The sequence below is a fragment of the Loxodonta africana genome, chromosome 12 (genome assembly GCF_030014295.1).
Source record: "Loxodonta africana isolate mLoxAfr1 chromosome 12, mLoxAfr1.hap2, whole genome shotgun sequence".
NCBI classification, from domain to species: Eukaryota; Metazoa; Chordata; class Mammalia; order Proboscidea; family Elephantidae; genus Loxodonta; species Loxodonta africana.
The window spans coordinates 65,635,763-65,654,981 of record NC_087353.1 but is presented as its reverse complement, the minus strand read 5'-3'; the positions used below and the strand labels follow the sequence as shown (position 1 = coordinate 65,654,981).

The 19,219-nt window shown below is 46.6% G+C and overlaps 1 protein-coding gene across 9 annotated transcripts in view; it reads left to right on the top strand.

The window, feature by feature from the left end:
- The window catches only part of LOC104846619 (uncharacterized), a 157,555-nt gene that overhangs the window by 24,416 nt on the left and 113,920 nt on the right, over positions 1-19,219 (top strand). For 7 of the 9 annotated variants that reach the window (XM_064295588.1, XM_064295591.1, XM_064295585.1 and 4 more), the window contains 6 exons: positions 6,884-7,069; positions 7,187-7,339; positions 7,962-8,106; positions 10,815-10,973; positions 12,468-12,592; positions 14,460-14,654. In XM_064295588.1, the coding sequence (XP_064151658.1) occupies positions 6,884-7,069; positions 7,187-7,339; positions 7,962-8,106; positions 10,815-10,973; positions 12,468-12,592; positions 14,460-14,654 (963 nt within the window). Of the gene's footprint in view, positions 1-6,883; positions 7,070-7,186; positions 7,340-7,961; positions 8,107-10,814; positions 10,974-12,467; positions 12,593-14,459; positions 14,655-19,219 lie in introns of those variants that run through there. The other 2 variants (XM_064295589.1, XM_064295590.1) reach the window with 2 other exon arrangements.

Below are 19,219 nucleotides of genomic sequence, written 5' to 3'. Positions count from 1 at the left end.
GTAAAGCCCTTTGTCTGGAGTCTGGCTTGAGTCTGGATATATTTATATAGAGCCGCTGTTATTATTATTGCTGTGAACAACCATGATTAATGAGTCTTGAAATTAGGAAATCTGGGGGAAACTAGGCTAAGAATTTATAGCAACACATGCAGGCCTTATTTAACCCTCATGATGCTTCTATGAAGTAGGTGCTCTTTTTTTCCCATTTTACAAATGAGGAAACTGAGGACTAAAAGAGTCTGGGCATCTTGCCCAAGGTGATGCTGCTGCTCTCCCTTCCCTCGGATTATGGGGTACGTCCTCACTGCTTGGGGGGTGGCGCTCGGCACCTCTCACCCTGATGTCCCAGGTGAAGGTGGGTGAGGACTTAAGCCATCAGAGGGAGTTGAGTAGAAACACTTTCCAGCTGTGACTGGCCAGCAGAGTCCTGGGGTATCAGACCCTACATTGGACGAGGGTGTCTCCTGTGTTTGTTGGGCTCTGGCTGTCTCTTCAGGTGGAGTATAAGGAGCACCTGTCTTCTGACCCCTGACTTCAGGGTTCCTAGTGGGGCCTTTCCCAGAAGGCAGTGTGGTTGGCTCAGCTCAGCTGAGCAGACACGAGTCGGGGTCCTACTTGGAGCCAGGCCTGGGCTCTGAGGGGCATGACATGCAAACCTGGCCTGCCTGCCTGCAGCTCATGGCTACCAGGGATGCCAGCACCACCAAAACCTATCCAGGGCTCACACCAGTGCTGGGCACGGTTAGTCCCCTCTGGGAACATCTCCTCTTTCTTCCCTTTTTTCCCCCTTCCCTTCATTCATTCATTTGTTCATTTAGGCTTCAGTGCGATGGTTAAAACCATAAACTCTGGTTCCAGGATTCCCAAGTTCACATCCCAGCTCTGTGCCTGACTAGTATGATGCCGGGCAAAGCACTTAACTTTTCTGTGCCTCAGTTTCCTCGTCATTGAAATGGGCCTATTTCGTGGGGTTACCATGAGGATTAAAATGAGGGGTGATGGCATGTGCAGCGTATCACATACATGGCTGCTGTTCTTGCTTGTCAGGGACAGGCAGCGAACTAAGTAGGTGAAGCCCCAAGTCTCCCTCTGCTGCCTCACCGTGACCTTGTGCTTCTAGACTAGGGCTGTGAGCTGGCGGCGGGGCAGTACCACCTGGGCTGTGTGTGCCCGTCATTTCATCCAGCTAGCAGGGGTGTGCCATGTGCCAGGATTGTCCCGGACATACAGGCACAATTAGTGCAGCCTGCAAAGGTGGGAGAGAGACAGCTACAAAGACAGGGAGACAGATGGAAAAATAAGGACACAGAGAGAGATGAAAGAGAGAGGAAACAGAGAACTAAAGACGGAGAGAGACAGACACAGAGACTGAAGAGAGAGGGAGATTTAATAAACTTTATTTTGGAAAAATTTTAGATTTACGGAAAAGTTGCCAGGATAGGACAGAGTTCCCGTGTACCCCTCCCGGCTCCCGCCATGTTAACACCTTCCTTCACCATGTGCACCTGTCACAGCCCAGAAACTAACACGGGTACATTGCTGTTAACCAGACTCTGGACTTCTCCTTGGATTTCACCCGTTTCCACCCAGGGTGCACGCTGCATCTGGTGGTGTGTGTTTGAAATCACATTGTAAACTATGCATTCAGGAAACTACAGCACTCTTAGGTGTACAGCTAGATGCATTTTCGCCCACATGTTCACTTGTGTCACCACTCCCAGAATGAGATAGAGGACGTTTCCGGCTCCCAGGGGCTCCTTCGTGCCCCATGGCCAGGTCACCGTGGCTTTGACCTTCTCCATCACTCAGTGTTGCCTGCTCTTGACACTCACATGATGAGCTTGACCTTTCTGGGGCCTGGCGGCTTTCCCGTGACATTTTCTGCGAGACTCATCTGTGTCGTTGTCATCATGAGGGTCAGGATTCTGTCCTTCTCCATTGCTGGGCTGTGTTCCTTTGCCTCCTTGCCATTTCCTCTCGTAATGGTGTTTTGTTGAACAAAAGTCCTTAATTTTGGTGAAGTCCACGTTACAGTCTTCTCTAGCTAGTGCTTTACCTCCCCAAGGTTGCGATGCTCCTGTATTTTCTTCTACGAGCTTTATGGCTTTGCCTTCTGGGGAGGGTTGGTTGGTTTTAATTGTATTGTCATAAAGTACATATACCAAAATATTCGCCATTTCAACCATTTTTCAGTATACAGTTCAGGGACATTAATTCCATTCACCATTTGCGCGACCATCACCACCATCTATTTTTCATCACCCCAAACAGACACTGTACCCCTTCAGCTATAACTGGGAGTTTGAACTGGAACGAGATATACACCCCAGATATATTGAATTAGAATCTACAGTTTAACAGAATTCCCAGGTGGTTCTTATGTATAGTAAATTTTGAGAACCACTGCTCTACAAGCGGAAACCCTGGTGGCGCAGTGGTTAAGAGCTACGGTTGCTAACCAAAAGGTCAGTTGTTTGACTCCACCAGACACTCCTTGGATACTCTATGGGCAGTTCTACTCTGTCCTGTAGGGTTGCTATGAGTTGTAATTGACTCGATGGCAGTGGGTTTTTTGGGGGGGGCTCTACTTTTTTTTTTCTACTAGTGGTTCTCAGAATTGGTCCCTAACACAGCCCAGCAATGGAGAAGGACAGAATCCTGACCCTCGTGACGACAACGACACAGATGAGTCTCGCAGAAAATGTCACGGGAAAGCCGCCAGGCCCCAGAAAGGTCAAGCTCATCATGTGAGTGTCAAGAGCAGGCAACACTGAGTGATGGAGAAGGTCAAAGCCATGGGAACTTGTTAGAAATGCAAGTTCTCAGCAGGGGTTCAAAGCCCTGGCCATAACTTCTGTTCTGTCCTCCCCCAGCCCCTGATAAGCTCTAATGACCTTTTGTCTCTATACATTTGCCTATTCTAGGTAGTTCGTATAAGTGGGATCATACAATATTTGTCCTTTTGTGTCTGACTTCTTTCACTCAGAATAATGTTTTCAAGGGTCGTCCATGTTGTAGCATGTATCAGGATTTCATTTCTCTTCATGGCTGAATAATATTCCGTTGTGTGTATGTACACATTTTATTTATCCTTTCATCTACTGCAAAACCCTGGTGGCATAGTGGTTAAGTGCTATAGCTGCTAACCAAAAGGTCAGCAGTTCAAATCCACCAGGTGCTCCTTGGAAACTCTATGGGGCAGTTCTACTCTGTGCTACAGGGTGGCTGTGAGTCGGAATTGACTCGACAGCAATGGGTTTGGTTTGGTTTGTTTTTTCATTTATTGATGGACACTTGGGTTGTTTTCACCTTTTGGCTACTGTGAATAGTGCTTGCCATGGACACCAATGCACAAGTATCGGTTTAAGTCCCAGCTTTCAAGTCTTGGGTACTATACCTAGGAGTGAAATTGCTGGGTCATATGGTAATTCTGTGTTTAACTTCTTAAGGAAGGGGGAGGATTGGTTTTGAGAGGACAGAGAAGAATTGGGTTTTCTATGAGATGAGTGAGCGTTGAAGTTACATGGGAAACATGAAATCAGTTGTATAAGAGTCATGGGTTTGGGAATAATTTTATCTTTCCATCTTTAAAAGTTTAAAAACAGTGAATGTTTTAAACAGACTTTTAATTGAAGTATAACCAAGCCCGTTCAAGTAAGAGGTTTCTGCATTAATTTCTGGCTTTCTGGTTCTCCGCAAGTGGGGCTGGCTGGCCTTTGAGATATTTACCCTAGGGCAGTCACTGACCAAACCGCGTCCCTACTGTCTGGGCCAGTCTGGGTACCCAGGGCTGGCACTGGTTCCACTGCCCTCCAGGGCCACTGATGAGGCTTGCAGACCCGGGTTCCCTGGAAGCCATGTGGCCCTCAGGGTGCAGGGTGGCTCTAACCCTGGTCCTGGGTTACTCCCAACCCCCTGACAGCCTTCCTAGGGCAAAGTAGGCAGTGGTAGAGCCCCTGGCACCATCTCTGGCAGCCTGGAAGCTTCCGTCTACAAGTCTGATTGACCTTTCTCCATCTTTTCATAACCCCTGCCCTCCCAGCCAGCCCTGCTTCCCCTCCTTTGTGTTAAGAAAACAGGGAGTGTTTGTTTTCGTTTACCAAATATGGAATAACATTGAATGTGCTTTTTCAAGCTACACAGCCCCCCTCCTTTCACAAAGAAAACACACATTGAGACATAGAGCCCAAGACTCACACACATGCATCCTCAGGTGCACACACATACACACGCACACAAGATACATGCACACATGTGGGACATGCCTCCCATGTGCACACACATGGAACATGTACACAGACATAGACACTGAGGCACACTCTAGCACACATCAGGATGCTCCCATACAGGGACACGTACTCATGGGGACAGGCAAAGACACACACCCACAGGGCACATGTTCACATACCTCCAACGCGACAAGTACCCACACACTGAGATGTATCAAGAGACGTACACACTGAGACACACACCAAGACTCGCAGTGCACCCTGAGGTGCACACACACACACACTGATGCAGGTACACACCGAGGCACACCTCACCCACACTGGACACGCACACCATGAAATATACTGGGACACACGTGCACACGTATGTACACACACAGGGATATAAAGGACATGTGCACACATGTACCAGGGTGCGCTAGGACATGTGCATATAGGAGATACTCATGTTGGAACACGCATCCACACTGGGATGTGCACACATGCACACACACATACATATACACTGGAACATGTGCACACAGGGACATGTACAGACACAAACGAGGACACATACACATTGGAACACGCACCCACACTGGGACATGCACAGTGTGTGCACACTCACCATGGGACTCGTGGGTGTGCACACACACACCAAGACACATGCATACATATGAAGTGCTCACACAGGGACACATGTGCACAGGCCCCCCACTAGGATGCATATGTACACCAGGATGCGTGTACACCCCATGGGAACGCACACACAGACACAGATTCTCAAATGCTTGCCAGCCAAGATGCACACATGCAGACCCCCTCGCACAAACCAGGTTAAGAATCATGTGTCTAAGGAACAGCACTGGTGCAGAGATATTCTCTCCCTGTGAGGCCAAGATTCCCCTGCACTGGGGCTGCACCTGCCTCTGGTGCCCAGGGGCCTGGTTTTCACGAGCGAGCCAGAGTTTGCATTCCGAAAAGCAGTTGAGGGTGTGGTAATACCTGGCCTTGGCGCCAGAGTGTTCAGTTTCCACCATGTCCTAGCTGGGCGGCCTTGGGCAAGTCACTTGATGTCTCTGTGTATCAGGCTTCTCTGCAAAATGGAAACGGCAGTCACTCCTTCCTTGTTTGCAATCGTGAGTGAGGGTTAAGAAGGCGATGTGTGTGATGATTAACAACAGAGCCATCTGAGTGTTGATTAAATTAATCACATTTCTCTCATTTTCCTCCCAGAGTTCTAGAACCAGCTCTCCCCAGCCCTGAGTCCCCTGTTTACTTTCCTCTCATTTGAAGGTTTTTGTGGCCCGGGGTGAGGGTGGCTGGGCATCTGGGAGGCTGGGCTTTGCCCAGGAGCTGGACTAGCCCGTCACACTCCACCTGCGCACAGTTGCTGCCATTTCAAGGCCCCCGGAAGAGATAGGCCTGGGTGAGTAGGGTGGTCTGGCCCCCAAAGGAGGACTAGAGTCAACTTCTGCTCCTCAGGGAGCTGGGCCCAAGGTGCCCTGGGGCCCACTTCAGGGCAGGGCAGATGGACAGAGGAGCTGGGCTCTGGTGCCCAGAGAGGCAGTCCTGACATCGGTGTGCAAGAGCTGGATGCCAGGCCTCCCAGATTTTTATGAGCCAGTTGTTAAACACGGCTGTTATTAAAAAGTAAATCATATGAACTTGCAATTAGAGAAATTACATTAAAAACAAAGGTAACAGGTATGGAATGCATAGCTTCTTTTTTTTTAACGTGGTGAGTATATATGTAATGTCATTTGCCATTTAAAATTTTTACGTGTACAATTCAGTGACGTTAATTACATTCATCATGTTGTTCAGCCATCACCTGCTATAACACAAATACCACGTGGGTGGTTTTAAAGAACAGAAATTTATTTTCTCACAGTACTGGAGGCTAGAAGTCCAACTCAGGGTCTCACAGCTTTGTTAAATCCTTCCTTGTTGGTAGCCCCAGGTGTTCCTTGGCTCCTTGGTGATCCTCTCATAGTGTCTGTCTTCATGTGTGTGTCTGTTCTTTCTATAAGTCAGAAGTCATCAGGTTTAGGGCCCACCCTACGCTTGTATGATCTCATTAACATAACAGAGACAACTCTGCTTCCAAACAGGATTACATCCACAGGTATAGCGCTTAGGATTCCAACACGTATTTGGGGAGGACACATTCAATCCATAACAGCCACCCCACCCTGCCACCCTAAATTGGTGATTGAGCCTAGGGTTTCTCAACCTTGACATTGACCTCTGGAGCCAGAAAACCTCTGTTGCGAGGGGTTGTCTTCTATCCTGTGCCCTTGTAAGATGTTGAGCAGCATCCCTGGCCCCTACCTACTAGGTGCCAGGAGCACCCCTCAGACAACAAAAAATGCCTTCAGACATTGCCAGATGTCCCCTGCCCCCGACCAAGGTGCCTTGCCCTGGGATGAGAACCCAGTGTTAGCGTGGTGATGTGCTTCTCCATCTTAAATGCACATAACAAGTGCCCCTGTGTGCTTTTAGAAATGCTCAGTGCCTGGACCCCACCACAGACCACTTTGTCTAGAATTTCACGGGCGGGGGTAGGCCTCTGGGTTTGTAGGAAGCATCCCAGTAGGATCTCCCCACAGGGAAGCCCGTGAATGACCCTTGACCAGCCACCTTGGGGTGGGTGGGTTGGTTTCTGTCCCCAGCCACTGCTGCAGACGCCAGAGGCCAGTCCCAGTGCCTTCCTCAGCATCTCAGCCCTGGCATATAACCTCTGTGCCTCTCTGGATGGGCCCTGTGACCGGTTGCCTGGTATCAGCGCCCTTATGAGGATCCTCGGAGCCACTTTGGGCCGGAACTGTTCCTGCCAGGACCCCTCGGACATTGGCCAGGTGAGGATAGTCAGTGCCCTGACCCTGGGGCCCTTGGTATCACCTGTGCCCTGGGAACCAGCAAGTGAGGCTGGTGCCCTGCCCAGGCCCCATGGCCCTGCTACCATCTTGTTCTAGCTCCAGCTCATGCTGAAGGCGATTGGCAATGCCGGCCTGGCAGCCACAGCTCTCACTCCCATGCTGAGCGCCTGCGCAACTCTGAGGAGCAACGCCCCTGAGGTTCGGCTGGGGGCCATCCAGGCCTTCCGGAGGATTCCCTGCTCTGCAGATGTGAGCTCCTTGTGTTACAACATCACTGGTTTGGGATCGGGCAGTGGAATTGGATCTTGAACCACTGTTTATTAACTCACTTATTCATTTGTTCATTCATCACATCTTTACAGAGCACTTACTATGTGTGGGTCACCAGGCTAGGCACTGGTGGGATCAGGTGTCCGGGTCTCTGCCATCGCAGAGCCTGTTTGGTGTGGGAGGCACGTGTTCATCAAATAAATACATAAAGCATATCATTACAAACGTCATTCTGCACTCCAAATCCTCTAGTGTGTAGTTCTGCAAACTACATCTGGCCCACCACTTGTTTTTGTAAATAAAGTTTTATTGGGACACAGATACACCAATTGTTTACATTTAGTTCTGTATTGAAATTGCCAAGGCTCTGGGTTGGAGAGGTCAGAGGACCTGGGGTTGCATAGCTGGGAAACCCCTGCTACCTCTCACAGCTGGACCATGGGTGAGTGTGTGTTGGGAAGGCGTCCAGCAGTGGAGATGTTGGGAAAGCTGGGTCAAGGCACTGGGGCCACCTGATGGAGCCTGGGCAGTCAGGAGATATTGCATTCCTGGGTATAGGTGGGTGGGCTCAGGCTGATGGCCTTCCCTCTGCCCAAGCCAGCGATCCGTGCTCTTCCGCCTATACCAAACCCCCGAGGAGGATGCTGAGGTCCGAATCAATGCCTACCTGGCCCTGATGAGATGTCCTGGCGAGGAGGTGTTTGCCCATGTGCGGCGTACCCAGGCTGGCGAGCAGTCCACACAGGGTGAGCAGTAGCAGGGTTGGAGGGGAGGACTGGGGCTGGCTTGGGGTGCCTCCTGGTGGGGGTGGGGGTCTGGAGCATCCTTTCCTTCCTCTCGTCCAGGTGTTCTCCTATCCTCTTTCTGCCTCCTCTGTCTTGTCACGCAGTCTGGACAAGTGGCCTTGTGTGCCCCTCTCCCCTGTTTGGCAGTTCTAGTGTCAGTTCTACCATTGGACAATCTTGTAGAAGTTGCTTCTTTCTGGTCCTCAGTTTCCTCATCTGTAAAACAGGCAGGAATCATTGGCCCCGGAGGCCCCTTCCAGCTCTGGCCAAGTCATGGAGTACCCAAAAAAGAGACCTGAGACAGAGAAGGGATGGCATCTGTGAATCTCAGATCCCTTCTGGGTTCAGAGAGTTACCTTTATAGAGGGGGCCTCTGGATGTAGTTTCTGAACCCGAATATGTAACTTAAAAAAAAAGTTCAACTAGTATTTTTTTTTTAGTTTTTCTATAATGCACAGTGGGTTGAAAGCCTGGAGCCTGATAGCCTGAGTTCCTAGCTCAGCCACCTCTTACCTGTGTGCCCCCAGACAAGTTTCTAAACCTCCGTGGTTTCCGTTCTATATGTGTGAAATGATGATGATAACAGTACTTTCCTCATAGAGTGTTGTGAGCATAAAACAAGTTAGTACACGAAGATATTTAGAACGTTTTAGGTGCTGTATGTGTGACGGTTGCTTTTAATGTTATTATCATGGCGGTGGTTGTTAGGTGCTGTTACGTTGATTCCGACTCCTACCAGCCCCATGTGACAAAGTAGAACTGCCACATGGGTTTTTCTAGACTGTGATCTAGGAAACCAGGAGCAGATCGCCAAGTCTTTCTCCTGCGGAGCTGCTGGGTAGGCTTGAACCACCAACCTTCAGGTTAGCAGTCAAATGCTTTACTGTTACACCACCAGGAGTCCTTTATTATTATCACTACTGCTATTATGATTGTGGAGGCCTGGTAGCGTAGTAGTTAAGAGCTCAGCTGTTAACCAAAAAATCAACAGTTCAAATCTACCAGCCACTCCTTGGAAACCCCATGGGGTCAGCTCTACCCTGTCCTAGAGGGTCCCTGTGAGTTGGAATCAATTCAAGGGCATCTAACAACAACATTATTGTAATAATACACCCACAGGGTCAGAATTTCAAAGCGTACATACAGCAAGGTATACATGGGAAATTAAAGTCTGCCTTCCTCTTCTAGCCCCGTGTCCTATTTCCTGAAGGCATTCACTGTTCACAGTTCTCCTGTGTATCCCATCAGGACTTGTAATGCATAAAACCAAAAAACCAAGCCTGTTGCCGTCGAGTCAATTTTGACTCATAGCGACCCCATAGGGTTTCCAAGGAGCGCCTGGTGGATTTGAACTGCTGACCTTTTGGTTAGCAGCCATAGCTCTTAACTACTATGCCACCAGGGTATTCTTTATTTTTTATCTCCTTAGCAACATCAACTGTAACAACAGTTCAGGATCACATTATACATGCTGTTGTGCTTTTTACTTTGAGTGTGCCTGGGAGCTTATCCATATAAGGGCATGTGGACCCTTTATTGACAGCTGCGTGGTGTTCCATTGTGAGCTTGTTCCATACCCATCTTACCAGTCCCCCTCTGATGTGCATTTCGGTTGTTCGTGTTTTTCTTTTGCTGTCAGAAACAACAGCCAAAGTGAATCTCCCTGCACGTCTACATTTGAGTCCTTGTGCTAATCTAACTTGAGTATAGTTTCCTAGAAGAGAAATTGCAGCGGTAAAGGGTGTGCACGTTTGAAACTGTGATGTTATGTTGCTAAATTGCCTTCTAAAGAAATGGCAGCGCTAGAAGATGCAACTCTTGTGCATTGTCATTTTCAGGCACAGGTTGAGGTGTGTGGAGGGTGGAGTTGGTGACAGGCTGCTGTGATCACAAATTGCATCAAATAGGGCGCTAGGCCTCCCTGTGGGGGATCAGCCAAAGGGCTCAGCTTCAATGGCTTGTGTTTTGGCCAGTGGGAATAAGTGGCTGCCTTACCCACAAAAGTCAGACTTGGCTCTGTTCTGTGGTAGACCATTCCAGAAGGTCCCTGCTGGGCTGACTGAGAGGGCTGGGGGTTCCTAGTTAGACTCTAATATCCCCCACTGGACTTTTTCCCAGTTGTTATCTCCTTTGATTTTTGCCCCTGCAGAGACCCTGAGAGGGTCCCATCATGGATTGCATGTCACCCTTTTCCCAACCCTGAAATATGTTCAGTCTTTTAGGTCCAGGTTCTGCTCTTGATTGGTTTTCACTAACAGCCCTGTAAGCTGGTTGTTAGTTCATTTTACAGATGAGGAAACTGAGCCCTAGAGAGGTAGAGTGACCAGCCAAGGTCACACAGCTTATAAGTAGTAGAGCTGATTTATGGACTCCAGTCTGACTCTTTAACCAGGGCTATTCCCACAGTACCTTCCTTTCTCTTCTGGAAAACACATCATAATTCCATGTAGTAGCTAGATTTCCAAGTTCCATTAAGGCAGTACTCTTTGCCATCGTTTCTTCAGAGAGGACGTGGTCTTAGTAACTAGGCTTCTGAGAAGCCCCTGATGTGGAAATAGCAGGACCCAGAATGGAGGCTTAGAGGGTCCTTCCTTCAGGCTGTGCCAGCTCCAGGCCCATTTCTCACTGCCTTCTTCTTCCGCTCCCTGCTGGCCATGACTCAACTTTAGTGGGTTCCTTTGTGTGGAGTCACCTCCTGCAGCTTCTGAAGACGGATGACCCCCTGAAACAGACTCTCCGAGATACCCTCCCTGAGGACATCCTCACCCGGGAGTTTCATCTAGAGACCTGGAAACACTCGTCCTATTCTGATGTCACCTTTCACTCAGGTATGGCTGTCTGGGGCAGCCCACTTTTTATTTTACAGCCACACAAGCTGGGGGACCTGGGAGCCCTAACACCACCCAACCTCTTACCCACCCACCTGTCCACCCAGCCATCCATCCAGCCAGCCATCCATTCATCCACCCATCTACCCACTGACCTATCCATCCATCCACCCATCTACCCATCCACCCATCCACATCTATCAGTCCGTCCATCCACCAATCCTACCCACTCACATCTATCTATCCATCCATCCACTCATCTACCTACCCACATCTATCTACCCACTCACATCTATCCATCTATCCATCCATTAACCCATCCACCACCCACCCACTCACATCAATCCATCCATTGCACGAACACCTGAGGGCATTATAGATCAAGGATGCTGTTTCCCAAAAGTTAAACATTTACCTGCTACCTGCTTGATTTTTTTCTTTTTTTGCTGCATCCCAATAGCAACTGTGAAACTGCTGTTTTTGTAGGAATAGGTAAAAAGACAGCTATCAGCTATAGAATAGCACTCAATCCAATACTTCCATCTTTCCTCCAAATTGGCTCTCTTCTTATACTTGTTTTAAAGGGAAATTTTCTATCACTACCACTAATAGAAAATCAGTTTAACTCCTCATAAAGAGAAAATAGGAGCCCTGGCTGTGCAGTGGTTAAGCACATGGCTGCTAACCAAGTGGTCGGCAGTTGCAACCCACCAGCTGCTCCACGGGGGAAAGGTACGGCAGTCAGCTTCCGTAAAGATCACAGCCTTGTAAACCCGATGGGGCAGTTCTGCTCTATCCTATAGGGTTGCTCTGAGTCTGAAATAACTCCACAGCAGCGGGTTTGTTTTTTTTTTAAAGAGAAGATAAAGGAGCCCTCGTGGCACAGTGGTTAAGTGCTTGGGCTGCTAATAGAAAGGTTGGCGGTTCGAACCCACCAGCCGCTCCACAGGAGAAAGATGTGGCAGTCTGCTTCTGTAAAGATTTACAGCCTTGGAAATCCTATGGGGCAGTTCTACTCTGTCCTATAGGGTCACTATGAGTCGGAATCAACTGGACAGCAATGGGTTAAAGAGAAGATAATCCTGAAGTGAAATACAATGATGGTGAAACACGTAAATCCTGTGGATTCTGTTGCCTGCTGAGGTCTATGAGTCTGACAACTGTTTTTGCCCTTTGTTAAAGAGGGAGATTAGCACATACAGAGAGGGGTTCAGGCACGTTGGCACCAAACTGCGTCTCTGTTGTAATCAGGCAGGAACCAAAGGGGAATCCTTTCTAGCACCAGGATTTGGTTTTGGGGTCGGGGGCTGCCTCCCCTCTTCTGGTCATCAGATGTGGATGTGATTTGTGACACTTCTGTCCTGTGTTTTCTCTGCTCCTCTATAAGGCTTAAGGCTGAACCTCCTGTCCTGAGAGGACCAGCCGCACGTACTTCTGTAGCCAGACCCTGTCTGGGAGGGTTAGAGAGTGTACTGGTCCTCTCCTTTCTCCTAGTGTCCGGCAGCCTGGGAGCCAACTTGGAGGGGATTCTTCTCTTCTCTCCAGCCTCCTTTCTTCCCCGTTCTGCCATGGCCAACTTAACTATCCATGCCCTAGGTCATGCCTTCAACCTCCTGGAGGTAAGAGGGGACATTGATTCAGTCTTTCCAGAGCCTCTCCTGCACTTGGAAGCAGAAATTATCCCATCTGACCATCTGTCCATCCATCCATTCTCTTATCTCCATCAATCCACCCCTATATTCTGCACCCCCACCCCTACTTCCTCCCACACACCCATCTATCTACACACTCATCCATACATCCATCCACCCATTTCATCCTCTCATACCACCCACCCTCTCATCTATCTGTTCATTCATATACCTTCCCACTCATCTTTCCATCTACCCTTCCACCCACTTGTCCATCTGTCCATTAATCTACCTTTTCACCCTCTTACCTGTCATCTTCTCACCCACTCATCCATCCACCCACCCCTATCCATGCCCATGCTCAACCATCCATCCATCCCACATCCATCCATACACCCACCATCCATTGCACAGATATTCATTCACTACCTAACATGTGCTGGACTCTGGGGATATAATGATAAACAAGAAAGACGTGGTCCTTGCCCTCTTGGTGCCCACAGCCTAGAGAGATAAGAAATGAGTAAATACATGGTTAAAAGAACAGTTACTTGAAATAGGGCATTAGGGGAGGTGGCATTTGAGCTGAGACCTGAAGGGTGAGAAGGCACAGCAGTGTGAAGAGCTGGCTTAAGAGCCTTCCAGGTGGGGAGACCAGTAAGTGCAAAGATCCTGAGAAGAGAAAGGGCTTGGTATGTTTAAGGAACAGAAGTAGAGTAGGGGGTGAAGAGGGGAATGGTAAAATAGGAGGGTGGAGAGAGAGCAGCAGGGCTAGGTCATGGAAGAATTTTAAGCTGGGGAGTAACAGGGTGAGGTTTCAGCATTCTGTTGTGTGGCATTGCGGGGGACAATGATGGAAGAGGGAATATCTCTGAGGTCCTACATCCAGCCAACTTTAGAGCAGTGATTACCTTGGGGCCGACTACTCTTTTCGTATCCTTTCCCCAGCCCCCTGGAGCTTGTCTGAGGGAGAGTTTTTTGTGATATATTCCTACCCCATCTAATTTATGGAGAGCAAGGAACCTATCATCCAAACTTGTCTGGATGGATAGGTTCAGATCTACCAAGAGCTGACCTTTGGTGATTTCTCTATGTGTGTTCTCAGAGACGTCTGGATGGAAGTATGGATGGAAGAATAGACGTAAGGCAGGAAAGGTGGCTGGAAGGAAGGAAGTAGATGGAAGGCTAGGAGGATGGATGGATACATAGAACAAGGGAAAGAAAGCATGGATGATGAATGGATGGTTGGGTAGAACATAGGAAAGAATGAATAGAATAGTTGTATGGATGAATGGATGGATAGAATAAAGGAAAGAAAGGACAGATGGATGGAAAGCACAGATGGGTGAATGGATTGGCAGATGGAAGGAGGAAGGGATAGAAGGAAGGATTTACTCATTCATCCATCAGGTTTTGAGAACCAACCAGGTCAGGCCTTGAGGATGCCTAGTGAAGGAGACATAGATTCCTGCCCTCATCAAGTTCAGGATCTTATAGGATAACACACATAACTCAATGTATGAGTGTGGCCTTGAAGTCGTGTGCCGAAGACTCAGAGGAAGGAATGGAGTGATGTGGGAAGGGAATGATGTGGGAATTCAGTGACGGCTTCCCAGAGGTGGCAACATTTGAACCAGTCCTTGAAGAATCAGTAGGAATTCTCTTTGCTGTGTGACATTTGCCAGGCAGATGCAGAGCTTGTTGGGTTTCCCATGTTTCTGTCCCTTTACCTGGTCCTAGGTGGACCCTGGGAGTTCTGAGTGCCCTGTTCCAAGCCTTCAGCCCTGGTCTCTCAGCTCCCCATCACCTGTGGGACTAAGTTGCTGCTCCCTGAGCCCCTGGCTTCTCTTCCCAGCTGGGACTGAGGCTGGAAAATGCTGAAGAAATCACTCGTAAGCTGTTTGGTCAGAAATCATTTTGGGGACATGACAAGGACAGCGAGGAACAGCCAGAGAACCCCCCAGAACCAGAAGTAGGGCCTGCCTCACAGTCATCCAGCCCTGAATGTTCAGGAGAAAGATCCAGGAAGATGAGAGACCTACAGCGGAAGGTAAGGGAAGCCCCCACCCTACTCCCACAGGCACATGCCCACCTTCATCATTCTCAGGGCCAGCTCAGTTGTACATGTTCCATTTTTACCAACTGAACACACTCATGTAACCAGCACTCAGGCTGTTATCATCACCCCAGAGGGTTCTCCCTTTTGCCTCCCTCCTCCAGTTAATACGCACCCCTGTCCAAGGGTCACCACTATTCTGACTTCTGACAGCATCAGTTTTACTTTTTTTTTCCCCACTTCTTCTTCTGACGCCGTATGTCGTATGACTTCTCTGAACCTCAATTTACCCATCTTGAAATACGGAATGATTTCTAATCTTTGTAAAAATTTTATTGTGATAAAACATACATAACATACAATTTGCCACGTTAACCACTTTTACGTATGCAATTCAGTGACATTGATTACGTTCAGTTCATTATGTTGTGCAGCCATCACCACTGTCTGCTTCCAGATTTTTTCATCATCCTTAACAGCAGCTCAGTGCCCCCTGAAGCAGTGATTCCTCTGGTAACCACCGATACACCCTGATCTCTATACATTTGCCTATTCTGAATAGTTCACATAAGTGGGATCATACAATATTTTGTGTCTGGCTTATTTCATTCAGCATAATGTTTTCAAGATTCATTCATGTTGTAGCATCCATCAGGACTTCGCTTCAGTTTTTGGCTGAATAATATTCCATTTTGTGTATATACCACATTTTGTTTACCTGTACATCTGTCGATGGACACTTCAATTGTTTCTACCTTTTGGCTATTGTGAATAATGCTGCAATGAACCTTGGTAAACAAGTATCTGTTTGAGCTGCTTTCAATCTTTTGGGTATATCCGTAGGAGCGGAATTGCTAGGTCATATGATAGTTCTCTGTTTAAGTTTTGAACTGCCGTACCGTTTTCCACAGCAGCTACACTGTTTTACATTCCCACCAGCAATTGATGAGGGTTCTAATTTTTCCATATCCTTGTCAACACTTGTTGTTTTCCATTTTTCTGATAATAGCCATCCTAGTGGAAGTGAAGTGGCATCTCGTTGTGGTTCAGATTTGCATTTCCCTAATGACTTTGAACATCTTTTCATGTGCTTATTGGCCATTTGTATATCTTCTTTAATGAAATGTCTATTCAGGTACTTTGCCCATTTTTTAATTGGGTTGTTTGTCTCTTTGTTAAGTTGTAGGAGTTCTTTACATATTCTGGATATAAAACCCTTATCGGATACATGGTTCCTAAAAATTTTCTCCCAGTTGTTGGGTTGTCTTTTCACTTTGTTGATAAGGTCCTTTGAAGCACAAAGGTTTTTAATTTTGATGAAGTCTAGCTTATCTCTTTTTTGTCTTTTGCTTGCTCTTGCTTTTGGTATCATGTCTAACGTGTTGTTAACAACTAGATCCCAAAGCATTACTTCCATGTTTTCTCCTAAGAGCTTTTTTTTTTATGGTTTTCGTTCTCACATTTAGGTCCTTGATCCATTTTGAGCTAATTTTTGTATATGGTGGGAGGTATAGGTACAGCTTCATCCCTTTGCATGTGGAAATCCAGTTTTCCCAGCATCATTTATTAAAGAGACTATTCTTTACTCGACCATCCAAGGCATGACAATTGATTTCTATTTGCCTGGAGCAACAAAAGGAAGAAGGAGAGTCAAGAATAGGAGGAGGATATGGAATGTGTGTGGCTAATTGTCTCCATGAACGCCTGCCTCCTTTACCATAAAAAAAAAAAAAAAAAAATTTTTTTTTTTTTTTTTACCATGAGACCAGAAGAACTGGATGGTGCCTGGCCTTTAGTGAACATTTTGGTGAAAGATTCTGTAGAAGAATCCTGATTGAAAGGGGGAAAATGCAGAACAGAATTTCAGATTCTCATGGATTCCAGACTTCTGGATCCAAGGGGGCTGGATGAACCCCTGAAACTATTGCCCTGAGATAATCTTTAAAATTTAAACCAAAAATATTCCCTTAAGTCTTCTTAAAACCAAGCAGTAGTTTAGCTTAACTAGTAAAAAAATGCCTGCCTTGAGCATCATGCTCTTTTAAGACCTATCTATATGGGATCGAAGTGACAACAACACCTCTAAAAATTAGATAGGAGACTTAGGGGGAAGTGAATTTATATTAATGCAGGTGGAACAACTCAGAAAAAGAGGGTGAGAATGGTTGCCCACCTCAAAGAATGTAATCAGTGTCACTGAATTGTACATGCAGAAATGGTTGAATTGGTGCATGTGTGTTGTATATAGTCTCAACCACCACAACAAAGTAAAATTGAAATAATAAAAGAATGAAAATAGAGACTGGTCTTTCCCTGCTGAATGGAGTTAGTACCCTTGTCAAAAATCAATGGATCATAGATGTATACGTTTATTTATGGACTCTTGATTCTGTTCCATTGGTCTCTATGCTTATCATAATGCCGGGACTAGGCTGTTTTGATTACTGTGGCTTTACAGTATATTTTGAAATCAGGAAACGTGAGTCTTCCAATTCATTATTTTTCAAGATTGCTTTGGCTATTTGGGGCTCCTTGCTGTTCCTTTCCTCTTTATTGCTGAGTAATAAGTATTCCATTGGGTGGATGATGTACAGTTTATCTGTTTACCTGTTGACAGACATTTGGGTTGTTCCCAGTTTTGAGCTATTACAAATAAAGTTGCTATGAACATTCATGTACATGTCTTTGTACGGACATATGGGTAAACACTTAGGAGTGGGGTGACTGGGTCATATGGTAGGTGTATATTTATTTTTTAAGAAATTGCTAAGTTGTTTTCTTGTATATGTGTCATTTTACGTTTCTTCCAGTTCCAGTTTCTCCACACCCTCGCCAACACTTGGCATGATTAGACTCCTTCATTTTATCCATTTCAATAGTGGGTTATCTAGTAGCTGTAATTTGCATCTCCCTAATGACTAATGATGTTGAGCATCTTTTTATGTGCTTATCTGCTGTCCATATGTCTTCTTTGGTGAAGTATATGTTCAAATTCTTTGCCCATTTTTTTTTTTCTATTAAGTTGTTTTCTTATTGAGTTTTGAGAATTTGTTATGTATTCTGGAAATAAGTCCTTTATCAGATAAAACATTTGCAAATATTTTCTCCCAGTCTGTGGTATGTCTTTTCATTCTCTTCATAGTGTCTTTCAAAGAGCAGAAGTTCTTAATTTTGATGAAATCAAGTTTATCTTTTTTTTTTTTTATGGAAAGTGCTTTGGGCATTGTAGCTAAGAAATCTTTGCTTAATTCAATGTCAGAAAGATTTTCTGAGGACCCTCTGCAGATCTCCAGATAACCCCATGCAGCCCTTTCCTCCCCAGTACCCTATCCTGCCAAGGCTAGCCACCTGGGTCTCCCCAGACTCTCAGCCCCTGTGCCTGGGGTGTCCTCATGCTCAGCCTCCGTTCTCTTTCCCCACACCCTCTCCCGGCACTGCACCGCAGCCTGGAAACTCTCTCCAGGTGTAAGCTTGGGCTCCCTCATCAGTTTCCCATCCTCAGGGATCATTGTCTCACATTGCCTCGTGTCTGATGTCTTGGGAACTATTGTTTAATCTATTTCATCTGGGCTTCTAGTTGTTTCATGCAGGAGAGCAAATCCAGTCCAACCTGTTTGGCAGCAGCAGGATCATCCGGTTTCCTTTCTGAACTTTATGTACATGGAATCATTCACCATGTACTCCCCAACACCTTTTTTTTTTTTTAAACGAGATGAAATTCACATAACATAAAATTAGCCATTTTTAAAGTAAACAATTCAGTGGCATTTAGTATGTTCACAATGTTGTGCAACCAATTCCAGAACGCTTCATTACTCCAAAGGAGACCCCATACCTATTAAGCAGCTTCTCCTCCTTTTCCTCTTTCCCCAGCCCCTGGCAACCATCAATCTGCTTTCTGTCTCTACGGATTTACCTATTCTGGACATTTCATATAAATGGAATCCTACAATATGTGGTCTTTTGGCTTCTTTCGCTGAGCATGGTGTTTTCAAGGTTCATCCACATTGTAATATGCTTCAGTACTTCATTTCTTTTTCTGGCTGAATGATATTCTACCGTATGGATAGACCACATTGTGTTGATCCATTCATCAGTTGATGGACATTTGGGTTGTTTCCACCTCGGTGGTGCTCCCCATGTATTCTTTTTGTGTGTGTGACTTCTTTGGCTCAAAATTTGTATGAGATTCGTCTGTGTTGTTGTGTACACTTATAGTTTATTCTTCCTCATTGCTGTGTAGTATTCTACTGTGTGAACCTGCAACAATTTTTTACCCTATTTATTTTTTTGATGGTTTCTTGGGTAGTTTTCAGTTTCTGGCTATCGCACATAGTGCTGTGAACATTCTTGTGTGTATCTTTTTGGTGACCATGTGTACGCATTTCTGTTTGGCATATCTGGGAGTAGAGATGCCGGATCATACGGTGTGCATATACCTTTATACCAGTGATCGCGAAGATGACACAGGACTGGCCAATGTTTTGTTGTTGTATATAAGGTCACCACGAGTCGGAGCCAGCTCCACAGCAGTTCACACCAGGGTGTGCATATATTTG